Source organism: Ambystoma mexicanum, chromosome 3p (assembly GCF_040938575.1).
Source record: "Ambystoma mexicanum isolate Mex_15411 chromosome 3p, UKY_AmexF1_1, whole genome shotgun sequence".
In the NCBI taxonomy this organism is placed as follows: domain Eukaryota; kingdom Metazoa; phylum Chordata; class Amphibia; order Caudata; family Ambystomatidae; genus Ambystoma; species Ambystoma mexicanum.
This window is the reverse complement of record NC_090925.1, coordinates 711,290,660-711,310,317: the sequence shown is the minus strand read 5'-3', so window position 1 is coordinate 711,310,317 and position 19,658 is coordinate 711,290,660. Positions and strand designations below refer to the sequence as shown.

Genomic DNA, 19,658 nt, shown 5'->3' with positions numbered 1-19,658 from the left:
TGCAGTGCATTTAAGACTTTGCAACATACCCCACCCTAATATTTTTGGCAATGATTATACAAGTGCTCAGTGAATCCATGTGTAGCAGAGAGATCATATAAATTAAACGTCTATGCCCAATGGGACTCTGAAAACCTTGAAAGGATGCAGATAGTGTGAAGAGTATTGTAGCTGTCTGAATATCCATTGCCCTCTTGCCATATACGAATAATGGCAGGCATAGTCCATACCCATTATCAGTTGCAGACTAAGCAAATTATATTGCAGTGTTGCTCTACACTTATAGGGTAATGTTAGCAATGCTAATACATGATATTTACCTACTCAAAATCCTTAATGGGCAAATGAAAATTTAATTTTATAATGCTTTGTGTCAAGGGTACTGCTTGTGTGACTTATGTACAGAGAATAGGAAGCATGGGATGAGGTTCCCCTTCCAAGTAGTGTGCTCATTTAGTCAGTATCCGATATTTGAGCTGACAGTTGGGTTGCATAGTGTTGGAGAAGCTTTTTCTTAGGCACCATGAGTAACAGAAATTCTGTTGCTTGAATGTAATTCATATTAAAGCAAACATAAAACAAGCATATGTAGGTACAAGTCTGGTAAACCTTGGCAGAGCCAAGGTAGGCACAGTCAAGGGTGTCTGGTAATATCTAAATGTGGTCTGGTGCATAAGTTAAAATCACAATGCGTAAGCGAGGTAGTCCAGTATAGGAGTCATGGGTGGGGAGGGGAGTTTATTTGGTTAATGTGTGCAGGTATAGCTTACTTGGATCTTCTGTTCATGGGGGCACGCTTTCAAACTCTAGAGATTGTATTCTGTTTTCAGAGTGTTTAGGATTTTATGGTCACCCTTGCATAATAGGGTAATGTAAATAGGCCAGACCAGAATATCAAGACTAGTTAGTTAATATAATTTAGCTTTATTAAGAGAGAAAACAAATGGCTACTGCTGTGGATTGTGCCTTATTCATTCTTGAGAAGTTGGGAAGGGTCTGTGTGCGAGCTACTAAAACTCTCCTGAGCAGCACCCAGAATGAAGCTGGGCATGTGCACGGCTTAGAGGGGAACATTGCCCCTAGTACAGCCTTGGACCAAACATTTCTTTTAGGGCTTCACTGAGAAATGTACAAAGGGCATATTAATGGCTGGCAGTAAATGGGGACAGTGCAAGACGAACATTAAATGCATATCTGTAAATGGTGAAGATGTAGTTCGGTAATGGTTGGGAGGATCGTTTGGTGGTGGGGGATGGTGACCCTCTCTAGCGCTGAGCCACCCTATGGGAGAAGGTGGTTATTAAATGCAATCAAAACCAGTCACTATAGTGATGTCCGTGATTTACAATAATGTGTGTGGACAACACGTTGGGTGAGTATCGGGATGTTTCTATGTTCTTTTCCCGCCAGGTTTTTTAACAAACTTTTTTGATTTGATGAAGGTTCTTTTTATAGTTGGGGACCACCCCCGCCCCTTCTCTATTTAATCCCTAGCCCCCCCTTTTGTAAAAATACTCCTTACACAAAAGCACTGGCAGCAAAACTGTCATTAGGATGTAGCCAGATTTGCATTGGGGTGTTGTATACATGAGAAGGTATTTAAATGGGGCTAGCCTTTGTTGATTGGGTAGTCATCCTGTGTGTGGGCAGTGCACCGATGTGGGTGAGGATGGTGGGAGGTTATGGAAGAAGATGGGCAGCAATGTTCGATTTCTTGGTGAGTCGATGAAAGGAGTAGAGGTTTGTATTCCATTGAGCAGACTTGTAGCAATACAGCCTGCACAAGATCAGGGTGGTGGTAAGTGGTGCGGTAGAATGTGATGGTTGGAAGAGGTGAAGCCCAGTGGTGGTGGTAGAGGTAATGGAAGTATTACACGTTGAAGCCTTCAGAGTGGGTTAAGGAGATGGTAGGTGAAAGAATATAGTAGAGGTAATAAGGGGCATGGCATTGGAGGCCTGTAGAACAATTCGTTTGGATTAGGACTGCACCTCAATGCAACACCATCCAGTGACAGTAGATGGGCAGATATGTGAGAACAAAAGGAAGAATTGTTTCATCAGCATGTGGATGATTGGAGAGCCTACGGGAAGAGAGGTGTAGTGTGAAGAGGACCAAGCACAGACATTTACAGCACTCTACCAACCGTAGTGTAGGTCAGTCAACTGTTAAATGCAGCAGAGACCAGAGAGAATGATAGATGGCAGTGGTGAGCTATAGTTTAGGGTTGCAAGTGATATCTTTGTGGTGTCTGTTCCGAAACCCAGATTGAAGTGGGTCAGTTGGCCATCAGGTAGTCTACGCTGTGGCTGAGACTATATATTGTGAGACCTTTGAGATTGTGATCCAGGAGAGAGATGTGATAGCTGGATTGTTAGAGCCGGCTGTATTGTTTTATTTGTGTTTTTTTAAAAAAAAAAAAATTCTCTTCAAAATGTGTATGGCGCTGGCAACTTGAAACTCGCTGGAAATATACCAGAGGGATACGGTTGAATAGAAGTAGGGGTAGGATTTCAGCTGCAAGCTTGGTCTAGGTAAGGGAGCATAGTTTGAATTTCCGATTTTAATGATTTTGGGGGTGTGGAGAAGGAACAGACAGGGAAATGCAGAAAGCTGGTCAGGGTGATGGGTGTCACCTATGGAGGCAGAAGAACTGAGCGAGGAGGGAAAGATGAGCTTGGGTGTGTTAATGATTGCGGTGGGCTGTGCAGGGTTAACAGAGAACCAGTAAACTACAGCTGGAGTTTGTGGGCCTTTGTCAAGATATGGCACCTCCAAAACACTGATGAACTTGGACTTGAGTGTGAATAGATCTGAGAAGGTGGTGATACTTTGGTGGGAGAACTTACACAGCGATTTGTTGACAAAGGGAGCATGGGGGAATGTTGGATGGCTTTGTTGTTCATCGGGATAACACTACTATCTTGCTAAAATAAGCAGTGCAAGTGAGGAAAATGTAGTATTCAATGTGCAAGGTCGAGAAGTGTAGCTCTGTGTCGTGAGGAATTTTGTGACTCCACCCATTAATATAGCGTTGAGTCAGTCTTCAGTAAGAAAACATGTTTTATTAGAAGCAGATTGGGTTTTCCCTTTTCCCAAGTGTGAGTTCTTTGTGGGAGTTGAAGGGAAGAGAAGAGGTGCTCCTTGAGGTAGGTTGGGGTAGGTGAAGGTTGAGTGGCCAGTGTCATAGAGCAGATAGAGGTGGTGGGGGGGCGGTGGATCGGGTGGAAACAGGAGAGGAGCATAGTGGGGGCATGCAGGAGAGCCGAATCACACTCTGCGAGATTTGTAGTTTATAAAGTGTTTTTTGTTTCACACACAAGGACACTTTGTGGGGACCACTTATTTTAGCGTGGAGGCTATTTTTTTATTTGGATACCATTCAGTGTGTGGCCTCAATTATCATTTCTTCTAGGGTAGCCCTTGAAAACATGTGCGGGATTCTGTCCTTCGGTGTAGTCTTCTGCCCATTTGAGGGTAAGACTCAGAGTTAGTATCTCAGAGGATCTTGGGGCCGCATTTCAGGGAGGAACTATTTCCATCGGTCATAAGACCTTTATTCTTTTATTGACCTTCACAAGAAGTGTGTGTGGTCCCCAAGTCATGGATTACTCTAATTAATATTTCATAAAACCCGATACGCTGTTCTGGTCTCCTCTTGGTTGGTTTTTTGCTATTGATTAGATCTGGTTGTTTTTGTTTTTAGATTGTTATCCAGTATTGTTTTTGTGGTCTGTTTTCCTTAGTATGTTGCCACTCCATTTCAATTCCGGCATTTGGAGTCCATAAACCAGCAGAACTTTAGGAGGATCCTTCCGCCACAAATATGCTTTGCTGAGTTTTTTAGAGGGGGGTATCCCAGCTGGTTTCTTGGGATATCCTTAGTTAAAAAAAATGGTCGACCGGTTTCGATGATTATTTGTCTTCTTCAGGACCGTGATTTCAGGCCTGTCTTGGTAAGATCAGGATATGGATGAGATTGGAGAAGCCGTCATGCCATCTACCGGAGGAGAGAGAAACCAGAAATTGGTCTTGCATTCACGAGGTCATAATTTCATATTTATGAATACATGGTTGGGGTTTTAGTTATTTAACCCTGATTTACTTAAAAAGGTAAGTATAGACAGTCTTTAAAAAATTTGCGAAAAAAGGGTGGTCCTCTATCTTGCACCTGATTATAGTCATTACCTTCTGTGCAGCTCTGCTGGTCAGATGCTGTCAGCCTTTGTAGCTTTTTTCGGTCCCTGGGCAGAAGACCACACCGAAGGACGGAAGCCTGCACATGTTACGAGGGCTACCCTAGAAGAAATAATTGAGGCCACACATTGAATGGTATCCAAATAACAAATAGCCTCCCACGCTAAAATAAGTGGACCCCACGCTAAAATAAGTGGACCCCACGTAGTGTTCTTGTGTGTGAAAAAAGGCATGCCGGAGAGTGCATGGATATCCCTGATTAAAGGGTTGTTCGGAATGTTGCATACAGCAACATGGTGGTAGAATATATTGGGACCAAGAATTTACCTTGGTAGGTCGACACGGATGGGTGCAGAAAGATGCTTGCTGGTAATTAAATGGAATTGGAGCAGCAGGGCATGTGACCATTTTCTTAGTCTTCCGAAACCATAGTGCTTGGACAACCTCCGTTGGGCTGAGGGAATGGGTCAAATCGGAAGTTTTCCAACCCCGACCCCCAAAACCCCTGCAGAAGAAACTTTTTTTAAGAGGGTTCCTGAATTCTTAATAAGTCTGGGCTGCCTAAACTAAAACATGACCGTATGACTAATATCCTCGATCTCAGAAATGCAACCTGGCATTTCACGGAGGAGGCTTTTGGGCTAAGTGCCGGTTTCTTAATGGTCTTAAGAACTAACGTTCTTATGGTCTGGGGGCATAATAATGCCCGAGATTGCTCCCAGGAGGTCCAAAAAGCTGCTGCAGGTCTCTTGATCTTGCAGAGGGGTGGGATTTGTTTTTGCTGTAGTGCCCGTGGGTATTTGTCAACCTCCTCTCTAACGGCCTGAAATGGCTAAATTAGGAAAATCTATTTCAACTTCTGTTTTGGTGTGGTCACAGGATCCACTGTGTGTTAATATGAATGCCTAAATTGCCTTCTCTATTGCCACACTTTGATATTTCACCATCCTTGCACAGATTATTTTTCCATTTGGCCCCTTGGGCATATTATGTAGGTAGCCTTCGTACCAGTACGCATGTTTGAAAAACATGGTTGCAAAATGTTTCTAAGAGCAAATGATTTGGGACAGACCAATGAAATATGATTGTAGCAATAGAACTATGCCATGTTGTACATGACATGTTTCACCAATATGAAGTGCATACATTTTTCTCTAACCTCGAACACCGCTCCCCTTGGACAGATCTAAAAAGTCAAATGTTCCCTTATACCAGGGATAAAAATGTTGCAAGCTTCAAGCCAGGCATACAATCTCTCGCACTATTTCTTACTTGTCACGAGTGAATTTCCACTAACCCAATGAGTAGTGCAAATGTTTAGGCCTGCCTTATATGGCACCTGTGAAGGGACGTGGCTCCTCCCAGCCAATCTAGGAGCTCGGAAGGTGTGGCAGTTGCTGTCAATAGGAAGAGGTGTAGTACCCTGCCGTCCATGGTTGGCATTTTGTCTTGCTTTTTTAAGTTGAAGTGGCAACTGCACGGTTTCATTTTTTAGTGGTGAAGAGGAAGAATACTTTTAGCGCCTCAAACTGCCACTTGGTGGGGGGGGGGGTGTATGTGTGTGCGTTTTTATTTTCGCAATGCAATCCTGACGTTTGCCTCACTGGCGGAATTTGGATTAATTCTTCCCCAAAACTTAATAATTACCAGTCCCCTCAAAACTGGAAAGATGTTTCAGCCTACCTCCCATTCAAAGTAAATAAGCAACACGTTGGGGGCAACGTGGTCCCAGGCACTACTTATTATTTATTTTTTAGTTTTTTTGGGATGTGGGTGGGGTATATGAAACCATCCAGTAATTTTAAAAAAACATTGAGGGAGAAGGCGATGCCCGAGTGCAAAAAGTGTACTTCTCCCATATTGTACTAGAACAGTGAGTCTTCGAGAAGTGAAAACCTGCTCCTTTCTCCCCCCACACACCTTTTTCTGGTGCTCAGTACCGCGGGAATCCTGCGACAAGCCAAAGAAAGTGTTCAAAGGGAGATTTGGGAGAGAGAAAGTGGGTGGGTTCACATTAGGGTAGCAGTGGGGTTGGTGAAAGGACCAAGTGTCTGATGAATTGGTGAGTTTACGGTGGACTGTAGAGCACGTTTCATGGCAGGACTTTTTGATCTTTAGGATTGCTGCTGAAACTTTGCAAAACGCGCTTGGAAAATTAAAATGTCACAGGAACCGGCGAGTGAAGGGATGATGGGAGAGGCTTAGGGGGGTTGTAGGTCAACTGGTCGAATCTAAATGGTCGACAGGACAAATGGTCGACACCAAAAGGTCGACGGGTCAAATGATCGAATTTTCTTTGTTTTTTCACTTTTTTCTTTTTTTGGGGGGGGGGGTCCCCAACCCCTTTTTTTTTTTTTTTTTTTTTTTTTGCTAAAACCCCTTTTTTTTTCCTAAACGAAAACCTAAAAAAATATATCGAACTAAAAAAAAAATTAGATAATTTGTCCTGTCGACCAAATTGTGTCGACCATTTGACTAGACACCGCTTAGGGGGGTTAATACAGAATGGGGCAGATGTGGGGTCAGCTGCAGTAATTGGTAAACAATGAATTACCCCAGGAATTAACAAGGTAATACTGTGGCCACCCTGATGCCACCTAGTAGTGTGCTGCAGGCATTTCCCTGCGGAAACTACAGTGGAAATGGCAGAAGACCGGGGGAAAGGGGGCATGGGCAATGGGATATGGTTAGTTATTGGACAGATCAACAAGTTGCCAGGCACAAGTCGATTGCTTCTGGCATGAGTACCAGTTTTCCACATTTTATGGGCTGTCTGCATAAAGGGGTGGTCAATGTGTGTATTCATGGCCTAACCCAAGTTGGGTAGGTAGTGGATTCTGGGGTGGCCTTAGCAGGGGGGGGGGGGGTCTGTGGAAGGTAGATCATACTTATTTGCAGGTTGTGCTAGATTTGTGGGAAACTGGAGGGCGGGCCTTACTGATTAAGTGTCTGAGGCTATGTTTGGGCATTTTGGAGGAGGCTTTGAACAATTAAAGTTCTGGGGGGATGGAGGTAAAAGTATAAAGTTGCCATCTAGTGTCTGTTGCATGGTTATTCTTTATGGACCACTGCAAGGGGAGAGGGTCGCGGAGGGTGGGGGTTGTGTTGCTGTGGCATTTGTATAGCTTATTCTGCCCTAGCGGCACTTCACATTACTGGTGTATGCAAACGAGGAAAGGGGAGGGGGGTGTGAAAGAATTCAGCGGGGTCTGCCCCCCTGTGGAGTTCGCTCATGCAGCAAATGTAAAATGTTGTTTTCTTGCATTAACTGAACATTTTCTCTCTTTAATTATTAGCTTGTAAACAGAAACAGATTCGTAGAGGAGTGAAGGAGGTGCAGAAATTCCTCAACAAAGGAGAGAAGGGGTAAGAGATTCATTAACCACTCCTTTGTGTGGATAACCCACTTTCCAGGATCTGTGGGAAGAGTCTCTAACCTGCCAGTCGATGGTCTGGAATTCTATAGCCTTCACATTCCTTCTGGGGAGGGGAGTGCTGCAAGAGACAAGAAGGGACAACATAAAACCGTCTTGGTTGTTGTCTTTGAAATACAAGAGGTTACGTTTTAGAATTGTCCTTGGGCGTTTAGTCCCTACTGCTTCCTTTTTTGACTGTAGCAATACATTATTGGAAATGCAGTGAATGTTTCTTACTGGTTGTTGCACTTGGGTCTGTTGTATGCATTTTAACGATCACTAAAACGCTAAGTTGTGTCTCACTGGTATTTTATTTTTAAAGGTGAGTACTGGTGACCATTTGAAAGTGCAAAGAATTGGGTGGGGGGGGTGGCTCCAACGATAGTCATTGTAGCCTAATAACCTGACTTTTTAGTATTAATTGAATCCTTCCTAATTAGGGTATTTGCATAGTCAAAACTAAGCTAGCGATCGAATTGGAGGGGGGGCTGGTTTTGGCTTCTGCTTGTAGCTTAGAAGATCCTGGTTAGCTTGACACTAACAGCTACCAGATGCTACTTTTGGCTCCCCAGTCCAACGGATGCTAAACAAACACACCTATGTGAATTTAACTCTGCTTTTGGGACAGTCTTTAAATAAACATTAGGACGCATCTCTAAAACATTTAAAGCAGAAGTGGTGATAAAATGAGATTTTCCATCTTATGTGGAAGTTGGATCCATAGGAAGCAATGCACTAGCTCCTCGTTCCCACAGTTCCTGATCACTGGTTAATGATGGCTACCTAGCTGCTTTTTATCTCCTGCTTATCCAATCTCCATTTCGAACTCTGCTGCTCCTCCTAATTCAATACATGGTGGCAGCAAGATGGACTTCATGATGTATTTATACATCTTTCATTAATTTGAAAGTATTGCGAAGCCTCGTGTACAGTGTCCATCCAGAAGTTGACTGTAGAGGGTAATGTTTTGAATTTAACCAACAGAATTCTATTGTCCCCAGTTGCACCACCCCATTCCTGACCCAAAACGAGGAACTGAATGTAGTGGAAAGGAGGGACTGGATTCTCGGGACTCTAAATTAAACGTTGATAACCCCGCCCGTCTCCTCTCGCCACACCACCTTCTGAAATACTAGCTGTCCTATTGCTTAAAGCCAACTCTTTCTTTTTTTTTATTTTTTATCTTCAAAAGCTCCTGCCACTTAACTGAGAACTTTGTTGTTGAGGGACTAAAAACACATGGGTGGAGTATGAATATGTATGTGGCCTCACTCTGATTAAAGAAACTTCGTGAATGTCACTGTTCCTTTTTAATAGGGCATAACCCAGGTGTGAAAGCCGCTTTCAGTTTCTGTGGTCAATAGTGCAAGTTGGCCTGGGTGCCCTGATTGTACCCCGTATGATGGGTGGGAGCGTGTTCTGGTGCATGTTGAACAAAGCTATGACTGCAGTATTGCAAATATTGCACCGAAACGGCTCTACTTGATATAAAAAATCAAATAGATGACCTGAGAGACGGGCAAACCTGTGCTTTCTGTTCTAGACCTCTCTGCGGCCTTTGACTTGGTAGAGCGCAAAACCCTGTGCACCATCTCGCGACCACTGCGAACTTCTCCCCAAAGGCATGTGAATGGATCAACTCGTTCCTTCAGGAGAGAGTAATGAAGGTCTTCTCGGAATCCTCTAATGCTATCCCTAGTCCTATCAAATGTGGAGTCCCTCAGGGCTCCTGCATAGCCCCTACCCTGTATAACCTCTTCACCAGACCTCTGTTCCAAATTTTGGACTCACTGGGCAGCTCATATACTAACTATGCAGATGACACCCAGGTGCACATACCTCTCTTGGGGAATTATCCTACTAATACGGACACCCTCAACCTGATCTACTCCACCATTCAATCATGGATGGCAGACACTGGCTCTGTCTAAATAGTGAAAGAACCGAACTCCTGAGCAATCAAGCCTTCACTATTAACATCTCCATCACAGTATCATAAGCTATTAAGACACTGGGTGTGTACCTTGAGCCAAGCCTGACCATGGACAGGCAGGTCAATGCTATCGCTTCCTCTACAGCGTATCACTCTAAACTGATCAATGCTGTCCGGCCATTCTTGACCCAACAGAACTGCATTACCAGAGCCATCATTGGCTCCAGACTGGACTATTGCAATGCCCCTTTTATCGGAACCTCCCAAAGAAACCTGGCTAAACTCCAGATAGCCCAGAATAATGCCTTAAGGGCCGCAACAAGCATATCACTCGGGGGAACACATCTCGGTGGTCAGGAGGCGGGTACATTGGCTACTATCAAGGAAAGGGTTGTCTTCAAAACACTGGCCTTAACGCACACATTTCTTCACGAACTTGCACCCAGGTATCTAGCACAAAGTATCTCCAAACAGCGTCCAGACCTTCCAGGTCCGCCTACTCCAACCGCATCATGGTTCCTCCCACGCGGAGAGTGCGTGCTGGGGGCTTGATTTTCCCAACAATGGCTGCTACTCTGGAACAACCTCCCAGATCAGATCAATCGAGTCTCATGCTGCCTTCCGCAAGGCCTTAAAAACTAGGCTCTTTGTCTAGAGGGCTTATCCCCATATGAGTTTTTATTTTTTTTTATTAACATATGCTTCCTCACTGAATTTGACACACACTTTGCGATGTAGAATACTGTACTTTGTAATTTAACCCTGTAAGCAACTGTCTTTAAGCTTTATTCCTTGGCCGCTTAATGTAACCCTCAAGCAAGCCTTCTTAAGTATCCTTGATAGCGCCTCGATGTCTGTTGGCTGCAGTGCGCTCTACAAATCCAAAATAAATATTAATGTGCTTGTGGAATTGAAGTGTACCTTGACTTTGTAGGAACTGCATGTGTACCTAGCTGTTTTCTCTTGGTTTATTCAGCGAGATTAGATTGGTGTGTAAAAGTGTGCACTGAGCTCCAGGTTGCTGCTTTACAGATTGCTTCCAATAGAACATTTGCACTGAAAGCAAGTGTAGCCCCTGTACTTGTGTTGAGTGTGCCTTTGGTGTGAAAGGGAGGGTCTGTAGTAGTGTTGTATGCATTTGCCAATCCATCTTGCAATAGTTACTTTATGACTGGATCGCCTTCCCTCCCGGTTGCCATTGGAACAAAGAATTGGGTCTGTTTTTCTGAACTCCTTTATTTTGTTGAGGTAGTGCATAACCGCTCTTTGTATATCCATCTTGAGTGCTTTCCCCCCTTTTTATTTGAAGGGTTTTCAGAGGGAGCTGGTCATTCCATGGATTGCTTGATATGGAACTTTAGAGATGTATTTTGATGTATCCTTTGTAACAAACTGTTCCGACACACACAGCGCCTTGTGTAATTCCCTCATTCTTATGGAAGTGATTGCCATTTCGAATGCTACCTTCTATGTAAGATCCTTAATTGCATACTTATGCATGGTTTCAAATAGTGGACCTATAAGCTTTAACACAATGTTGGGGATTGCAATCTGGCGGCAGGTGTGCTACTGGTGGGTAAATGTTTTTCAAGTGCTTTGATTACTGGGACTTTAACCAAGACACCTTGGAGATGTAGCATATGTGTACCTTGAATGAAATGCTAGATCTAGTGGAGAGACCAGATACGTGATTATAGTAGGGAAACAGTCAATGGTGTTGATTTTACTTTTGGAACACCGTGTGACGCATTTTCTTCCATTTGTTGAAATGGCAACGTCTGGGGTTTGGCTTTCGCTCCTCTTGTCAGTAGATTTAGATGACTTCACTGGCCAAGCGACTAAATTGGTCGAATGAGCGGTTTGGTGAGTGATACGTTGATCCTGTTGTGTTAACTGGGCTTGTTCTGCTAATAGTTTGCACGATGGGTACAGTGGCCTGTTTATCAGATGGAAGTACCATGGCCGTCTTGCTCTCATTTGGGGCAGTGTGTATCATTGCTGCATGTTCCTGGTGCAAGCTGTGGACTATTTTGCACAATAGTGGTGGGGTGTTTTCGTATTAATTCATCCAGAGTACATAGCTGAGACCCCCACCCCCCGCCCCCCAGCCGTGGGTACCTGGATGCAATGTTTTGCCATTTTGCTTTTTCTCTGTTTGCAAAAAGATAATGTTGTTGGATGACCCTCGCCCCCTACCCCTCATTGTACAAAAATTTGATTGTGGTGGTGGTTAATTCTCGCTCGTGTTCCTGAGTTCCTGAATTGGCTGTCTGCATAGGTGTTGTGCTCTCCTGGAACTTGTGCCCGTATGTGGATTGTCTTTTGAGGCCTCATTGTCAAATACTCTTTACTCTTGTTTGATAGGCTTGTCTGAAACGAGTTTAGCATCATTGTTACTGCTAGACGTTCTAACACGTTTGTCTTTTGGTTTGTAGCACTGACCCATTTCCCTTGTGTGGTGCGGTGCATGCAATGCACCCCCATCCTGTCATGGATGCATCTGTTGTGGTGGTTACCTGAAAGGGCCCCTTTTTTAAAATGTTTACTTTGGTCATCCATTCGGGAGGTACTACCTTCTCGGAGACCAGCACCTGATTGTCCCATCGCCTTGTAGCTTGAGACCACTGGCCTGATAACCATTGCAGTAGCCTGCGCGTATCGTATTGCATCTTGTATAATGGATTATGTAGTTGCAAGTTGCCAGAATGCCCAATAGACTCATTACTTTCCTGACTGTAAATAAAAGGCCGGCAAAAGTAACCTGGGATTTGCCGTAGCAATGATTGTATCCTTGTGTGAGACGGGTATACAATGGCCGGTTCTGTGTCAAGCATTGCTCTTAAAAACGTTTTTGTTTTGAGTGGCGGGAGTGAAAGACCAGATTTTTTTTCTTTTTGTTGATTGAAAACCCCATTTCGTGATGGAGATGGACTCCTGTGTGTAGGTGGGTGAAATGTCTGCTCCAAGATACAAGCCAGTTGTCAGTATAAGGTTAGACTGGAATCTGTTTGCACTGCAGTTGAGCTGCCACGGCTACTGGCACCTTGGTGGCTATACAAGGTGCGGATGCAATTCCAAAAGGAAGTACTTTGAATTGGAAATGTCTGATTTTATATTTGTTTTGACAAACGTTTGCCTGCATTGAATCCAAAACTGGTCTTTGTCATGTCTTTTTTTGGGAACTATGAAGTGAATAAATCACTTTGTTACCCAGTTTTGAGGAATTTCCTGTATTGCCCCTTTTTAAAATAGGGTTTGAACTTTCTCTTGAAGTAGCAGTAGTTTGGTAGTAAGTTTGTGTCTCGGTGGATGATAGAAATTCGGTGGCTTGGTAGAAATTCGATACAGTAATCGCGCTTGTACCTCCCACCCATGCGTGGATGTAGCCAGTTATGCGCCCCCTACTGGGAAGATATGGGCGGGGACTTGTACTTGTGTGTCACTGCTTTGTGGCTGAGGCTGCTCATCTAGGAGTTTGGCCTCTTGTACGTTTTGAAAGGGCAATACACTCAAGGTACTGTTGAATGATGGTATGAAGGGCTGCTGTACCATGATCCAGTGTTGGGCATGTATGTAAACTGTGATGTTACTTGCTTAGACTGTGTACGAAAGTTATTCCGACCTGAGAAATCCCACTTTGCTGAAAAGGCATGCTTGGCAGCTGTTGACTTTCAATGTTTTCATGTTTTTTTCTTTGCTTTTGGTGGGCGCCTACGGCTTTCCCAAAAAGCGCTCTTCTACTGGCATGCCTAGCAGTGTGGCCTAGGTCTCTGGTCTAAACCCCGAACCTAGCAGTCATCCATAACTTTCTAATTGCAGTGACTTCAGCAATAAGCCTGCCGGCTTTATCTGCTGACTGAAGGGAGTTTTATTTTTTTATTTATAACGGAGTGAGCGGATTGTTTCCCTACATGTATAACCTTAGTCATGGCTTATGGCAAATGATCAGGTACTTAATTAAGAAAATTGTTATTTTGGTCCCATTCCTGCCTGTTGTGTCTAGCCATAAGCGCAGTACTATTAGCTAACCGTATCTGAGAGATTTAAAAACATTTGTGTGCTCTTTATTTGGGGGATGTTCTTGCATTAAAAGTGGCACTCCACATATTTTGTGTTTTTTAACCACTGACTTCTGGCGATAGATGGCCCTCATACAGCTGGCCAGTAGATGCCGGCTTATATTTCTTTTCATCCTGTGGGTTAACACTGGGTTTAGGCAGGACTGTCTATTTTTTACAGCTTTCAATAAGAGTATATGCTGGCTTCCGTTTATTTTCTTCCTCGATTATGTGCTCCAATAAAATGTGTCTGACTCATTTGTTTCAATGCCAAATGCTTGTTCTGCTCTGCTTGTGGGTGAGTGTTACTGGAGGGTCTTCCGCATCTTGTGAAGGAACTGTATAATCCGGTTATATATCCTGATCATTAATAGTTCTATTCCCCCTCCGTATAATCATCTTGTTCAAGAAGGTCGTCATGCCGATTGTCTTGGAACTAAATTGGTGTCTTTTAATTTCAATAAAGGATGATACGTTATTCATTGCTCCTTGAATCTGTTTTGTCTGTAATGGGGGTGTGCTGCTTCTCTTCTATTTTCTTTTGCCCGTGGCAACTATCTTCCCCCTCATTTGCTGTTCGATCTAAATTTGTTTCCTGCTGCCTTGGAATGGTTTTGTTTTTTTTTTTGCCCCCTTCACTCTTCCTTAGAGGTGTGAGATATATGGGGGCGGTGTTGCTTTTTTTATTTATTCACCGACAGGAGTATGTTAGGCTGTTTTGGATTTGTGCCTGTGCAATCTTTTTTTTGGTCGCGCTTAACACGATTGGACTTGCTGTTGATGGATGAAGCATCCACAGCAACATTGCACGTCTGCCTTTTGGAGCTGGGGACTGGCTGTAGGGGAAACTATTTCCTCTGTTTAGCTCCTCGGGGTCGCTTTTAAAGAAAATAGTTCCTCCTAGACTTCGAAGTCTAACAGATGACTCACCCTGTGTCTTGGAATTGCTTCTGGTACAAGGCAGAGTGCTTAGTTCTGTGCTCTTTTTAGTGTTTTTTTACTTGGAATTAAGGCCCAGCACTCATCCTCTCTGTGATCGGGTAGGAGACAACTATTGCACACTGTGTGTTTTGACCCAGGGAAACGTGATTACTGGAGGGACAACATTTAAAAGGAATATTCTCCATTGTGCTCGAAGGTAGTGGGCCAGCTAAGAGATTTAGAGAGTAAGGGATGGGAAGGTATTGTAGTCTGTAAACAAATTTCAAAGTATGCCCTTGGGAAAACCGCATGCTCCTCTTGCTTAATCCCATGTTATTTAGAATCTATACTCCATTTCTCAATCCATACAATATTCACTTAAACAATGTGTACAAAAAACATTTCTTATTATTCTCAGTGAGTGAGGCAGTGTTCAGTTTGGCCAATGCGTTTCAGACCTAGTCTGTCCTTCCTCTGGACCATACCTTTGTCAAGATCTTCTACAAATGTGTTACCCTGATCAGCAAGACCAATAGCTGAACTTAATCTGTTGTCCCCCAAGGCTTCAAAGATCTTGTCATCTTTTCGCCGTCTCCTCCCCAGTAAATGTGCTGGAAAAGCCTTCATCTACAGATTCTGTGTAAATCTTGGGCACCTTTTGTGTTCTTGGATTTGGAATCTGAGCAGTCCGACCATGCGACCTTCCTGCCAGTCTTCATTACACCATTTGGATTGGCCGATGACCCGTCTGCTATCGACTGTCCACCTGATTGGGCCATCCTCCTATTCTAGTCTGCCAGCTTTGCGTTTGAAATTCTTATATATTTTTTACACCCCCGCGGCCCCCGCTCTTCCTACTGGTTGACTTTCGACATGTAGATGGTCATCTTGTTTCCAGGAGGCCGTGCCTGCAATGGCTGTGTTGCTGGACGAATCACCGAGGGTGGTCTTCGTTTTTTGTTGTCCACGCTTGAGGTCTATTGCTAAATAAAACTAAATACATTAATCTTTGCTTGCATCCAACCCGATGGTGTAAAAAAAAACAAATCTGAGAATGTTGGCATGTGACGGAGCATGGGTAACTGTACACGTTTATAAGGGATAGTGTTAAGAAACTCCTGATTTCGAAAACCCCACCATACTGCGCACCAACCACTGGATGTTGGCCAATCCATAGCATGTGACACTCTGCAGAAAGATTAATCTATTTACCAGACGTTGGATCGCTCTACAAACAATTCTAAAAAAAGCACTGCACAAAGGCATAATATGCAAATGTGACTAAAATGATACCATAGCTATATTCTTGCATATATTTTTTTCAAGCAGGTGTTTTGTATTGTAGTTCTATGTCAATCGGCCTTAGTTGATTCTAAATGGGTTTCAGAATTACCTCTTTGTTAATGGATCCCGTGAATTTGAGATCAAATTTGGTCATGGTGACTTTCAAGCAGTCTGTAGTAGCAAGATCGGCAATCCTGCAGAAGGTGGAACTGAGATGAGGATGGTGGTTTGGTTGTTGGATAACCAATTGCATGTCAAATCAAATGCTTCAAATGCAACGGATTGGACTGTAGGACTATTAAGACTGCATAACAAGGCCAGATACATATTTCAACAGTTTTGTCATGACCTTGTATTAATTGCATCCCCATAAAAGCTGCCCATTACTTCATGGCTAGGCAATGCTGTGATTTTCTGACGAGCTGCTTTTATTTTGATGTGCTGTAGGCTTTGCTGGTTGGTCAGTGAGAGGTTGTATGGTTTTAGGACTGGGTTTGTGGCTCCTTGGTGCTGCAGTCAAGTGTGCCTGTAGTTAGTGAATTACTTGTAAGGGCGGCACCTGCCAATTGACTTAATTTCGATCTCAGTGCCCACAAATAGATGGAATGGCAAACTTAGCATGACACATTGCCTGATATAGCATTAGGAGCAGGGGATTGAGCGCAACATGGTCAAGGCAGTGCAACAGAACAGGCACTGCTGGTTGTGGCACTTAGATGCGGTATAGAAATACTGGAACCAAGCCCCAGAAATTGGAGTACAATGTGGAATGCCCCTGAACTTATCTTGGTGTCTTCACCTGGTCCTTCTTTCCTACACCCTCTACCCGTTTACTGGTCTGTCACTCGGTCAATCCAGTATCCCTGTGCTGCCAAGAGTGGATAGGTTGCTTCCCCTGTGAAAGTGTGGCGCGAGTAGCCTTTAATTCGCTCCCCCCCGGCCGTTCGTTCAGTGTGTTGCAAGTCCGGCAGGTGACAAGTGTGGGTGTATCTAGCTCCCCCTCCTGTGTTGTAGCTCCATACTGTTCCTCGTTGTAGCTCCATACTGGGCTCTCCTTATCTGGTTCACTGTTTTTTCTAAAGATGGTGAGCTTTAACAATATGCAGTTCTGAGGTGTCCTGCTTGCTGCTGTATGTCACCCTCCTACCCCCAAATCTTGTTGTGAATTAACTTCCTTATTTTTGTCCACACTGACAGTGTCTTTTTGTTTTTGTTTGTAGAATTTTGGTTCTAGCTGGAGACACTCAACCTATTGAGGTTTACTGCCACTTGCCTATTATGTGTGAAGATCGGAGTATTCCATATGTCTACATACCATCTAAGTTGGTACGTATTATTGGCTGATATTACTGGGCGCAATGGGGTGCTGTTTACTACTTTTTATGATTACATGGGGTGTTGGAATAGTCTGCTAAAATACAGACCACCACATTGCAACAGAAACTGAGTGAAGGTGGGAATGCCTGGTACCAGCGTTCTGGCCAGCCCCCTACCTATTCTTACCACACAAATCCTACACGGTCCCTACATTTATTCTTTTGCTGCATTTTTGCTCCTTTCTCTAGCCAGTTTTTGTTGATTTACTATTGCCTTCATCGCTCTGCATTCACCATAGTCTGTGTGGAATAATGTGCTGTTGCTCATATTCCCCAGTTTCACTTAGATTTTTGAACTGTGCTTCAGCATCCAGGAGCTGCTCATTGTGTAATGTTACAATTCTAATCCCTGCCCAAGGGTTTGTCAAATATTGGTGAATGGGTGGCCGATTTTTTTTTTTTTTTTCTTTCTTCCCCCAAATCCCACTCCGCTTAACACGGGACTGGAGGAATCGCTTCTGTTGTCAGTAACAATTTTTTTTCTTCATGTTTGCAGGACTTGGGTCTGGCTGCCGGATCGAAGCGTCCTACTTGTGTCATATTGGTGAAAGCTCACGAAGATTATCAAGAGGCATATGACGAGTGTGCTGAGGAGGTGGCCGGCCTGCCTATGCCTATGTAACCATGGACCTTGTACGGCAAGGGATATTTGTTGCTAGTGGCCCAGCTATCCAACCTCACCAGGGAATTGGCCTGATGCAACTACTTATAAACTGACACTTTATACCATTGTAGGGTGACCTTTTCACTCCTGGAATTTCTTTGTTATATATTTGTGTGGACTTCAAATGAACAAAAATAAATATGGATGGGTCATTTTTCATGTTTTGTACTTGTCATTTGTATAGCACCTTTTACCATATTATAGTCTCAATGCATTGTTAGTGGGAACGCCTTCGGAGGACTGAAGCCCAGAGTGTCAGTGTACGATTCTGATGCGTGTGCGTTTTTGGCCAAAAAAAGCTTGGCAAGGCTGACCAGGCTCCGGTAGAGAAGCACCCCATGCGGTCAGGCATGTGGGTGGGTGCTGAGAGGGGTAGAGGTGGCGTCCGGTCCGTGCTAGAGACTTGCTATGTGTTTAGCGTGCCCAAATTTGTCATATGGTCTGTGCTGCATTCTGATGTCAGTGGTGTTGAGGGGTAGTCTTGTGTAAGTAGGTGGAGAATTATGTGAACACCACGACGGAATTTTGACTTGGTCCTTGCTGTATACAAATGTATGTGGATAGCCATGCCTGCGGAACAGTGTATAATACGTATGTTGCCGCCATTGACAGCGCTTTGTTAGGACACCTGCTCATGTACCTAGCTTCTTCTGATGGTTCTTGCGGCTGTGATATAAGTGGTTAGCAGCAGCGACAGTCTATGCTCCAACTATTTGTCACAGGAGGTGCACTTGTTGTGCTTCCAGATTCTTCTAGTTGGGTGGTGTCATTAGTACGCGTTTGATATATTTTCAGGAGGTACCTTTACCAAGGACTGCCCATCCTATGGTTCATTTTTGCATAATACCTGCCCATTCTGTCCCCGCTTACTCCCCCGTTCCTTCCAGAGCAATAAGGTGCAATGGTTGTGTTCTTTTATGACCACTGGGTTTATGGTTGTGGTCTGAGGTCACCTACTATTGTGGGATTCAAGGCTCATAGATTGGGGCTGTTGCAGGTGTTCTCTGGTGGGCTGGGTGGGGGTTGGAGGTCTGCTTTTAGCCTGGCTTTGATGCATGTGCACAGTGAGGCGCCTGGTGCGGACTTGCAGGGCGCATTCATTCTTGGGATAACAAGTATTCGCAACAGTTAAGGAACAAAGGGAAGCTTCTGTGGAAATTGGCAGTACAGGTCTTCCTACCATCAGTACTTGGGCCTGTTCAGGTTTCTTCCTCGGGCCAGTTTACTGCGCGGCCATGTAGTGACAAATGTTTCTACCATAACTACACAAAATGGCGCTTCCGTATATGGGCACACTAAATCTATGCAGTTATATTTAATATTGTGTTCATGCAGGGTTTCTTGGCGCACCCCTTGCCCTCTGGTACATCGCTACTGTGGTTATGGGATTCACCTTACTCTAAAGCGCCTAGGAAGACGGGAGAGGTTAATTTCCTTCCCAACACCCCCCCCTCCCACTTCCTTTTTGTTCTACAGTAATTCATCTGCATTCTTGCGTTAGTTTTCCTATCCTACTGCAGCCTGACATGGTGGTGGTCCCTTAATTGGCATCCATGCTCTACATATATTGCAGGCCTTCTCCTCCTCACGCATACGCTTTGGGAGTGCATGCCATGTAGATACATTCCCCAGCTAAATCTTCCCAAACTTCTTTATAATTTTCATGGTCCGGGGGACAATGATGGTGTGGTATAAGCAATCTACTTCATCTCCATAGTAAATAGGAAGCATTTGGGGGATGGCATGGTCAGTTTGTATTTCTGTCTCTTGTATTATGAGGTACTTTTGAAACAATCATCATTGAGTGATTA

General features: G+C 44.0%; 1 protein-coding gene across 1 annotated transcript in view; it reads left to right on the top strand.

The window, feature by feature from the left end:
* NHP2 (NHP2 ribonucleoprotein) overlaps window positions 1-18,004 on the top strand; it is a 32,668-nt gene extending 14,664 nt beyond the window's left edge. Inside the window, exons 2-4 of the mRNA XM_069651553.1 lie at window positions 7,492-7,561; window positions 17,028-17,133; window positions 17,680-18,004. Coding sequence (XP_069507654.1) covers window positions 7,492-7,561; window positions 17,028-17,133; window positions 17,680-17,805 — 302 coding nt within the window. The 3' untranslated portion in view covers window positions 17,806-18,004. The remainder of the gene's footprint in view (window positions 1-7,491; window positions 7,562-17,027; window positions 17,134-17,679) is intronic.
* The last annotated feature ends 1,654 nt before the right edge of the window (window positions 18,005-19,658 follow it).